The sequence below is a fragment of the Montipora capricornis genome, chromosome 6 (assembly GCF_036669925.1).
Source record: "Montipora capricornis isolate CH-2021 chromosome 6, ASM3666992v2, whole genome shotgun sequence".
NCBI classification, from domain to species: domain Eukaryota; kingdom Metazoa; phylum Cnidaria; class Anthozoa; order Scleractinia; family Acroporidae; genus Montipora; species Montipora capricornis.
Window position 1 is genome coordinate 64,835,435 of NC_090888.1, and position 11,445 is coordinate 64,846,879.

The 11,445-nt window shown below is 39.7% G+C and overlaps 1 protein-coding gene across 1 annotated transcript in view; it reads left to right on the forward strand.

Moving 5' to 3' along the window:
• Positions 1-4,566, forward strand: part of LOC138052886 (AFG1-like ATPase) — a 22,133-nt gene extending 17,567 nt beyond the window's left edge. Inside the window, exons 13-14 of the mRNA XM_068899482.1 lie at positions 649-765; positions 3,837-4,566. Of these exons, the coding sequence (XP_068755583.1) occupies positions 649-765; positions 3,837-3,983 (264 nt within the window). The 3' untranslated portion in view covers positions 3,984-4,566. The remainder of the gene's footprint in view (positions 1-648; positions 766-3,836) is intronic.
• Positions 4,567-11,445: the final 6,879 nt, after the last annotated feature.

Below are 11,445 nucleotides of genomic sequence, written 5' to 3' on the forward strand. Positions count from 1 at the left end.
GCTTTGTCTAGCTCTTTACATATGATAGCTGTTGCACGTTCGGGTGCAACATTCCTTTTTCACTGTCTAATGTTACAAATTCGTCCATTTTGGAAAATCCCCAGTTTGGAAGGGTAAGTGGTTGTTGCTATGGTTATTGTGATAAATTCTGTGATTGGTGGATTAAGCTAAGTGCACTTAATGTGATTGGTTGATGTAACTGTCCGATAACGGTCTATTACTGTCCGATTACAACCCTACACAATATAATTAGTGTAAGATAAAGCAGTTAATTCACCAAACAAATTTGAGAAAATTGTAATGGTTATGATTAGGCAGGAAAAATACTCGTGTTGCACGTGCCGCACGCATTTCAGTGTATTTGTTTGCCGTACTCCACAAAACAATAAATTAAAATCGCCACATTTAAGCTTTTGACGACAACGTGCACGTGCACACAACAAAGAACATTCATTTTCTTTACTTTACACTTAAATACCGTACCAGTTACAGGATAGTTCGCCTGTATTGTACAAGGTGAACAAGTCGCGAAATACGTACGATAGCTTTAAGTGATATTTTAAAGTGACGTTATCATAAAGTTTGCCTTTGTCCCGGCTTAAATTCTCTACTAAGCAAATGAAATTATTATCGTGCGTTCTTTTGCAGACACGGCTAATTTGCTCGGCCAGTACCTCAATAGAAGATCTCTTTCTCGCCACTCCGCTTTCCACCAATGACGATGAATTCAAGAGAAAACTTATGGATGACCTCGACCTGACAGCGGTGAGCAGTTTTTGTGGTAGTGCGCTTTATGTCACCGGGTTTGTAGGTGGCAAATAGGCCCGTAGCGCGTGCATAACTCACGAACATAAACATGTCTGCTGGAAGCGAGCTTGAGTTTCAACAAAATGAGCTCCAAAATCGGCATGAATTACCTGATGATAAATAACCTCGTCTAGGAGAGTGAATTTTTGACTTTGCAGAAACAATGGTCAACCTCAAGAGTTGGGCTTGTTAGTTATTTATTTTCGAGCAGGTTGAAGTATTGGCAGCTTGCAGCTAATGTGGACTTGCTATACCCACCCACCCATACACTCACGAAGGCCAGCCCCAACACCGGGAACGTCATCCCCTACTCATTTTGACTCCACTATCCAATCAGACACAACACGACTAACTCAATCACAACACAACTGTGTAGATACATGGGCATGTAGGACAGCAAGCGCCACAAGCCGGTTTATTTTGCTTACCATATGCATACAAACTCCGCTCTAGCATAACAATACGTAAGCATACTTAATGGTACTGACCTCCTAAAAACTTGTTAAAGGAAAAGTACACTGGGCACCTGCCGGATACGAAAACCCAAAACCCTTCGGGAATGAGGGAACGTATTCTCCAAACCCTATGCAAGTGCCACTACCCTATGGAGGCTAAGGGGAAAATTTAACAAAAAAGTAGGCGAAGAAAGCTGAACCTAGACTGATTCAAATCCCTAACGGATCACTATTTGTACGACAAATTACCCATAATACCCACCAGACAACCGGACCCAGTCCTCTGGTCCGTGCCGTCAAAATAGCCATTTCTGCCAATTTCGCAGGCTACAACTGTCAGAAATAGCATTTCTCGAAGAGTGTGTGGGTTCTTTAACGTCCTACAGGGAACTAATGAACATCAAAGATATTTGTGAGACGGGGCCTACGGTTTATACTCCTTATCCCAGATGACTTGAAAGTCTAACCATTTGCGGGTGTTATTACGAAGGCAGCACTTTCTCCTCAGATGTTTCAAGACCCTGAGTGTTGGTCCGGCCGGAGTCGAACTCACGACCTCCCGCATGGCAGCCCGGTGCTTAACCAACTGAGCCACCGGCGCATGGTTGTTAATGTTTAAAACACTTGAAAAAAAACCAAACCAACAAAAACAAAAACCCGGTGTCTTGCCATCATTTTGACACAGATGCATCCTTTGTTTCGCGAGTAAACATGCGAGGTAACTTGGTCGCGGAACCGCTGAATTCGGTGTTACTTTCGATTTTGCGATTTACTTGTGCAGCCAAAAGTACAATAGAAAAATTGAACGTGGCAAAAATCTCCCAAATTGATTTGCACTGATGGTAACTTTTTTTATTCTCGGTTCAAAATTTAAGTTGTTTTCATGTCGCAAATTGTCTCGATCGACAATTCCTGAAAACTTCTCCTTCTCTTCCTAAAAACTGTGTATCAATATTTATTTACTTTTGCGTCAATATTTGTTTTGCATAAAGCAGGCTAACAAAATCTGTACCTTTCTTAGTTCGCATTTGTGAGAGTGAAAATAGAATTTTCGGTCCTATGTTTCTGACGGAAAAGTCCAATATTTTTAGGTCACCCATCCAAATACTAACCCCGCCCGACAGGCATTTACTTCAGTGATCTTTTGTCTTAGAAAGCTGTCAGACGCTCAGAGTGCACGCTCAAACATGTGGTGAAAAAGAAGTTGTAAGGGAACTTGAAAATGATCAACATGTCAGCCTCGAAGTCAATGTTTCTCGATTCCCTTTTATTTTCTTCAATCTGTCTGGGATTTAGTATTTTACTAGTAACCACATGGCTTCTCTGGGGGCTATTTACCTAAGACATCTACTATGGCACTATAATGACATACGGTACCAAAACTATTAGAAAACTCGTGGACTATCAGAAAAGGTAACTTGAATCTCCTTGAAGACAAAACGCAGCTGAGTTGGCAATTGTACAGCGCTGTTACTGCACTACCACACGTACGCAATGCGTGAGTGTCTTGAAAACAGTGTAAGGATACATGGCTAGTATGATGCTAGTCTAGAGTCATGAATACAAGTTACGAAATTTACAACTGTTTAATTTTGTAATAAGTCACATAGCAACCGGTACTTCCAGTTACTGACTTTCACGATCTTGAAGTTACAGTTAGTGTTCGTCAAACGGAGTAATCGCGTCAAAGTATGTCTGATGGTCATCCTGCATGGTTGCAGTGTGAACCCTAATCTACCTTAAAGGGGCAGTGTTACGCTATTTAAGTAAAACTTCAAAACACTTCAAGACGCCTTTGCATCAATGAAGACCAGAAAAATAATGTTTTAGTTTTCTTCTCTTTTGCGAATGACTGAAGAGCTCTGGGGAACCCTGACACAAACTGTCTTCTTATTGGTTTTCGTTAGGAACACTGAAAAGCGCCTCTGATTGGTGCATTCATGTTAGCACGAGGAGTGAGCAGGCGCCGTAAGGTTCAAATAGCCGGTTTTTGGGTATAAGAACCCTACGGCTGGTCATTTGCAAGTTCAAGTGTATCCCGTAAGGGGTGAAGAAAATCATTTTTGATTTAATGAAATTTTATATATTTGAACCTTCTAACTTGCAATTCACGTTTGTCCAGACGGTGCCTACTATTGTTATTGCGCGTACGTTCTGCGCATCTCGAAATTCTCGGGTTTCCTATGGGTGGTGCCTACTAACACAGGGATATTTTTGCGCGGTTTAAGACTGTGCGGAGAAAGCAAGTGCTCTTAGTATCCTAAAAGAAAATTGAGGGTGACCATGCATTTTTCAGAGATATTAAGCTTCAATTTGGAAAAGAATGGCATACATTGCTTTGTATTTTAAAGTTCTTTTAAAGCCTTTACATACATTGTTGATTGGTTATCTTTGAAAATGGTCACCCTCAAATTTATTTTTGGATTTCAATAACACTTGTTAAGATATGCTTTTCCCGGATATTCATAAACCGGGCAAAAATACTTTTGAATTAATAGGCACCGTCCTGAAATATATGCAATTTCATATATTCTCTTTCTGACTTTGTCTTGTTCCTGTTCTTTTCATTTCAAGGCGGACGCCAGTTCTAGTGCCATATTCACAGCCGAAGAAGAAATCTTTGCATTTGAAAGAACTATTTCTCGTCTAACTGAGATGCAAACGGAACAGTACTGGAGCTGGCAGGGATTTCGCAAATCGTGGGACGTGTTTCGTTGCTGACACTGCCTGCGGGAAGTTCGGTCAATTTGGATTTGTTCACGCGAGTTTCCGCGCTTTGTGTGGGTTTCGTGATTTCCTTCGACTTAGTGGATTATTTAGGTTTACCTGTGTTTCGATTTGCCGAAGATTTGGCGCTGTTACACGATTCAAAAGAACATTATTTTGTCGCGTAGGAACTTTAATACAGTACAGCTAGCTAAGCCACTGGCATGTGATGGCCGCGAAGGTAGTCTTAATAAGTCTTTCTCAAGTCAAAATACGTTTTTTAAAATACGTCTGTCGTAAAGTAACTATTCAATCAAGGAATCGTTTTAATGCTCACACGGTGGAACAAATTGTAAGTATCGGGATAGCATTTTCAGATTTTTTTTATATAACAAAATATTTAAATTTCGTATTTGAATGAAGTGTGACAATTGTAAGTAGACATGTCGTTTTTTTACACCTTCGAGGCACTAAAATATATATAAAATGGTATAAAAATATTATTAAAATTAGAGTGATTCGATATATATTTTGCTCTTCGATCCTGTTCAGTCGTCCGCTGTGTAAAACTGACGTCTAAGAATTTTTAATTAATTGAGGTTGTCATTCCTTTTTGTTGTGTTGTGTAACTTTAATGGAGTGATTTTTATTGATTGTCATGAAAGCATTCGCGATTTCTTTCGCATGGCCGTAGCTGGCCAGGAAAACTGAGAGGATACAAAGATTTTAAACAACTTGTATCTTGAAATTTGGGGGTTTGGGCTTCGGAGGACGCATGTGACGGGTGTAAGCCCGTTCTTTGTAGGGGGACAATGGGGGCATAGACGTGACTGCTCCTCCCCTCCCCAATGAGAATACTAAAAACGAAACACCGAAAAGTGCATTTCCCAGCATTTTGGACCTTGAAAGTGCTGCTATGACCAAATAATCAATTTCTATTTTCCTTTGGATTTCAAAAACTATGTCAACTAAACAATAAGTGACGCAAGTTTTTAAGCCTTGCTTTAAAAAAGAGACCTGTGTATTTTAACTGGAATTTTCCTTTTTAATGGTCTTCCATTACTCACTTTAAAATCTAGAGAGAGCTGGATCGAGGGGAAAATGACGTCAAAGACTCAATGTCTTAGGCTTTTAAACTCGTGTTTTGCATATATAATAATTTTAAGCTAGTGAGTAAATGACGTCACTTTTCCTAAGATCCAACCCTCTGACGTCGAATCGGTCAGTTTGGGACGTGAGTAACGGCGGACCGTGAAATCCAGAACTTACACTCACAGTAAACAGCCTTTGGATAAAAATCAAAGCTCAAAAATTTTGCCAGGCAAGTGTTAAGCAAGCACACTTTCAAAATCTGAAGAAAAAAGGAGTGATTTTTCTTTTATCTAGTAGCACTTTAAATTTCAAGGAAATGATTTCTTGGCTGACTTCGTCTATCTCCAAGTAGAGGAAATTGGGAACCAACTGTTTCAATAGACTCAACAGCAGCATAATCCTAGCCGCTCTCTGAGAACCTCTCTCTGGCATTTCTGCAGCGCAAGACTTTTATACTTTTTCATCCTTGCCGTTCGCCTTATTACTCAGGGGCCTTACTTAGGATAAGAGCGACGTCTGCTTGGATTTTCGGGGTTTTTGAGAGGACATTGCTCAGTTAAGATCATGTTCCAAAGACGAAAACAAATGAATAGAGTGAGTCGCCTGGATGTCGAGACGATTTGATACATTAATATTCTTGTCACATTTCTCGTTTGCTGTGACTTTTTGGCTGTTTTTTTCTGTAGTTTGTATAACCGATTAAAAGAAGTAAAAATATGAAATGGGGAAATGGTACTGTAATTAAAGTTTATCAGGAATGATTCTACCCGGAAATTCTGTTTTCGACATTTTATACTTGTGTTTTTACTTTTTGGGGGAAAAAGTGGAGGGGCACGCTCCCTCCCTCGCCCCCCCCCCCCCCCTTGCTACGGCCCTGTTTCGAGTCTGATGGGAGTAAGGATGGCGCAGTTGGTTAGTGCGTGGCCTTCTGTGCTAGAGAGAATCCTTGTTTCGACTTCTTTCCATTATGTGTAGCTTCGTCTAGCTTTAATATCCTTAAAACGGAGCACGGGTGGAAAGTGGGGGGGGGGGGGGGGAGGGTAAAATGAGCGCACCGTCGGCTTCCTGGGGGAAACTCTCTAGAGGGTAAAGGAACTTACGACGTTAAATAAGGTGTACCTTTACCTTAAAAAAAAAAATTAACATTCAATCAGACTCAGTTATCGCGAAAGTGTTCGCATAAAACACTCTGCTGAGCGCACACAGTCGATGACTTCGAAACGTCGCCTTTCATCACTTATCTTTGTTGCCATTTGTCAGTACTAACCATAATACTTGAAGTAAATAACTCGCCACACCTCAGATAACCGAAGCATAGTTTGCGTGCGTTTTCGTAGGCGTCGCGTTGAGATTGGCTCATTTCATCAAGCCCCAGTTGTTCAAACGATGGATAGCGCTATCCGCCGGATAAATCGCTATCCAGTGGATAACTCAATTGGTTTTGCTAGTGTTTATCCGCTGGATAGTGATTTTTCCAAATGAGGGGTCACACTCTCTCAAACTCAGGGTACTTACCGGTTTGTCATGTCGAAATCCCACGCTGTTTTTGAAAGTGACAATTTTTTGGATGAGCAGTGAACGTGGGAATGTGGGGGGAAAAGGGGTGGGGGGGGGGGGCTCAAGCCTAAAGTTTACTCTGTTTCCGTCTCACAGATATAGTTTGTATTATTTTGTTGACTGTCACCAACGGGGGGTCACGGGCACCCCAGGAACCCCCGGCCTGGCTTCGCCCCTGGATGGCTATGGATGAGGCCAACGAATGGGAAAGTACTTTGTGGACGGTGGTGGGTTAGGGTTAGGGTTAGTGGTGCGGATGAGTATGGAAATGATGTGTGTGGTCTTCTTGTTGACTGCTGTGAAATTTTAATGCCCCAGGATAGTTTTGTGTATAGAATTGAAGAAGTCATGAACACAACACCGTCTGACTCCAAGACTCGGCAATGTACTTGCCAAAGAATGGCTTCATACCAGTTCACTATTAAGTTATGCAAATTCAGAAGGCGACTCGGTTGAATAGTACTATGCCATACACATTATTCCAACTGAATGGCAGCCATATTCCATATTTCTTTTGTTTGGCCCTTTTGGTCTCGTTCAAGGTTAAATATTCTTTTGAATATCGCGTTTGAAAGAGAAGCAAAAAGAGCCGATCTTCAAGGAAACAGAAGAACACTAAAATAGCGGCCATTTTGGAATGAGGTGTATACAGCCACTATTCCCACTAAAGCGTAATCAAAGATGACTGAATTTATAGTTGAAGGTTACCAACAAGACTTATGCATGAAATGAATGTGGAAGGATCATCGCAGTATATAAGTTCAAGTTCATTTTATTCGCACTTGTTCAATTACAATACAACAACAATAAAAATAAAAGAAGTAAAACAGACTGAGGTAGCTATACATTGAATTAAACATAACAAAGGAGAAAGTTTGTAGCAGCCAAAGGAACCAAGCTTTCGAGTTGGCTACTACCACAGAGCGGTTACAAGTGGGTGGAGGTTGTACAGTACTTATAGAAACTAGTTATAAAGCTCTGGCTAAATTAATCACATGTTTAACTTTCAAGAAGAGAGTTTGTATTCCTTTTTAAAACTGTCGAAGGGTAGACACTTAATTTTCATACGTATTGCTTCCCAGGTCTGTGATGCCACTACGCTAAACCTTGCTAGGCCATAATTAGTTCTAGAAAATGGCCTGTACAGGTTTTGATTAGTGGCATACCAGGTATTATAATTAAGGACAGCCGAAGCTGGCTGAACTAAGTAAATTTCATACTCTCTAAATTCAAGACTTGTACATAATTGTGAAAAACCAGTTATCGGTATTCTAGATATATTTCATAAAATAGTAAATCAAATATACTTTAATTTCATGTTTATAAAACAGGCCTGTTTTGGAAACTGCGTGTACTAGGTAAAAGTGAGTGAAGAAAAAGGAAAACGTCCGTTTATGTTAAGGTGCTGTAAGTATGTGCATATCAGTAAGCGTTAATAAAGGTAAATACATATAGGTGAAGGGGAGTGTATGCTAGTGTAGAAAAATGAGAGTGAAGAGGAGTGCGTTTTTAAGCAACGTCGGTAAAGTTATTTCGCACCATTTTCTCTCATCCGATGAAGCAATTAGCCAGTATCAAAAATACCATAATACTCTTTGTTTGTCCCTCCAAAATTTTGCAAAAGCGTTGTTTTTTATTTTCTCTTGGGACTTACAATGGTCTCAAGAGAAACTGGAAACAATGCCTGTGCAAAATTTTGAAGGGACAAACAAAGAGTATTATGGCATTTTTGATACTGGCTAAAACGTTTTGGAGGGTCTTTAAGTAAAAATAATACAAATTTCTTTACTCTTGGGACGGGACGGTATCATGCTTCAGTGAAGTGGATATCCATTGTTTTAATGCAAATAACCTCCAAAAGTAAACTGTATAGCGATGTTTCTCGTGACGTTACTCATTGTTATTAGTATGCCAACCAGAACCTCATTGGCTGTTGAAACAATGACTTCTTTTGTTCCGTGGTTGGCATCAAAAGAAATGTGGCATCGATGTTTGTAAACAAGAAATATCGTCCTTTAAAGACCTTTAAATCCTCATTATAATCAGCAACATTTTGGCAATTTTTATATGAACATTTTTATTGCCTTAAGCGGATGAGAAAATTCACGAAAATGGAGATATTCAGGGAAAAGCAACAAGGAATTTAGGATTTGGCATTTTACGCCGTATTAGTTTGTGTCCGGTTTGTAGAATGAAGGACTGGGGTATACGTTTGTGTTAAAGGAAAGTATCGAGCTGCAGCTTTGCTGACGAAAAGCCGTCTGAAGCTGGAAATGAAAGAACAGACGAAAAAGCGAACAGAACGATACGAATTTTAACGCATAATACAAGGTTGTTTCACACGAGCGACGCAAACGCAAGCAAACACATGAAGGTGAAAAATACTCGTTTCATGCCTCTGGGGTTGACTTCGTCCGCTATCTTTGGATACTCAATTGCGCGTTGGATACTCAATGTACTTGCGCTTGCTTTCGAAGAGTGAACTTTCCTGTCAACTTTCCTTGCGTTGGCGTTGGCGTTAGGGTTTGCGTCGCTCTTGTGAAATAACCTTATTAGTGTACGACGATTATAAATTAAGGCGAGAAAATTCGAAGATGAATGAATTTTGAATGGAAATGTCGTTCATAACACATGATTTTGTCGTCTTTTGCCGAATTGGTGATGATTTTTTTTTTCTATAATAAACATGCGACATTTTGAACCAAAACACAGTCGTCAGAAACGCCATTGGAAATCGCGTTTTTTCCGGTCAGCGACAGTACAAAAAGCTGGCTATTTACTCGCACTCCGTCGAGACGTTGGAATGATTCCGTGCGCTCTTCATGTTAATATGCACGGCATTTTTACTTGAGCTGTAAAAATTTTCTTTTCTCCTTAGAAGCAGCGTCCATCTGCCAAAAATATTGAATGTTCTAGTATATCGATCCTCTAAAACAGGTGTTATTTTGAACGGATAAATCTGTTTACGGGAAAAATAATTAAGCATTATAAACCTATGCACTTCACACCGATACGTCGCCTTCACAAAAAAGCTATTCTCTGCTTGCTAAAATTAGGTTCCTTTAGATGTAACTAAAAAAGGATTTGTTTGCCTCAGATTACGGTTTGAGCAAAAGTAGATTGAATATGAATCTAATTTTGGGCACAAAAAATATTTGCCATCTGCGGTTGAATTGTGTTTATCTCATGTTGCGAAATGATTTATAACAGCGTTTGAAATGCCAAGATCTCGTTCGCGTCCGGTTACGAACGATTTTTTTTCCTCCTAGAAGTAATTTACAGAGACATGTACAACAACGGCAAATGTGTTAATATTTGTCAGCGAAGTTTATTTATACGCAGTTGTTATGGACTATTTGTCGCCATGATACGAGAGTTCCAGATAGCATTTAGTTAGAACTACAAACTTTGGTTTGCCTGAATGTCCCTAAGCCAACTAGAAGCGACCGCTCTTAGCGCATCACTGGTGCTCAGAGTCCCACTGAGCATCTCACTTCAAAGAAACGAAAGAAAAATTAACAAATTGAAATGTCGACTGGAACGCCGGAACAAGTCCACAAAACCTCTATCCGTGACGATTGTGAATAGACTTCAATACGAATAAAATTGACTCTGCGCGAATCTTATGTCTCTACAGCATTTTCCAGAAGAGAATTTCACGAAAAATTAAATGCATATTAGCCAAGATTATTCAGAGGGGGGATCACAGAATTCTCATTAGTCATCTGTGTTTTGTTTTGATATAAACCTTGGCAACACACAATATGTCTCATCTGCAGAGGTGAAACTTCATAATAAACGAAGCAAAGAAAATTAAGTTTCATTACCGTACACTTTGGAATATTTTTTTAGATTGAAATAAGCTTGCGTTTTCCTACTAACTTGAAGTAAATAAATTAATGCATTCATTTCAAGACCTGACTTTGAAGCAGGTGAATAACAACTTATTTCACGGGAAATTTCTCGCCGCACGACGAAATGCTATTGCTTACTGACACCTCACGGTCCTTTCGTATCAACATTTTAAAAAAATATCATTCACTGAAAATCATTCTTTTTATAATGTTTGTTTCTGGTGTGTTATTTTATTTGACCCTGTTAAACATTGTATTTACCACGCGAAGGAAAATATTGGGTCTGGCGTATATTATTTCTTCGATCGTTGTTTTGCGTCAAAATTCACGGTGATTCCCTATTAAATTCCTTGTATTCTTAACTGGGTCTTTTTCGTTTGGTGTCAAAACCACAGACTTACGCATAAAATGCACAAAAGGAGGTACAAGAAGGAAGCGGAAGTGGAATAGATGTATCGGCAACTCATTCACTTCTTTACTTGCATTAGGGTTAAGTTCCTTATAAAGATCACAAATCTTTCACCTTCTTGAATGCGAATATTAAACACAATTGAATTCCAAATGAATAGGACAAACGAGAAATCAGGGTCCTTGCAAAGCTTCCAAGATGGCCCAAATTGTGCCCAAGGGCAATATACATATTCTTAAACAGCAGTCCGAGATGCACGAATGCTGAACTGACAAGTCTCGATCCTTGCCAGCCAAATCTTTCTCATCGACGACATGAATGCTTACCTCAGAATGCAGACTAAATTACCCAATTTACAATCAAGTAAACGAGTTTTGCAATCGCAAAGAATCTGACGTAATTTATTAGGGAGCAGAGCGTGATCGTCAGATTTCAATTTACGTGCACAGGTTCAATATTTTGACAAAAGCGTCAATAACTGCTAACGAATGCCCCGAAAGTGTGTGTAAAAGATTGGCTCACTTTACGGTCGCAATTTGAGGCTTTTTTTACCATTTTTGGTTGT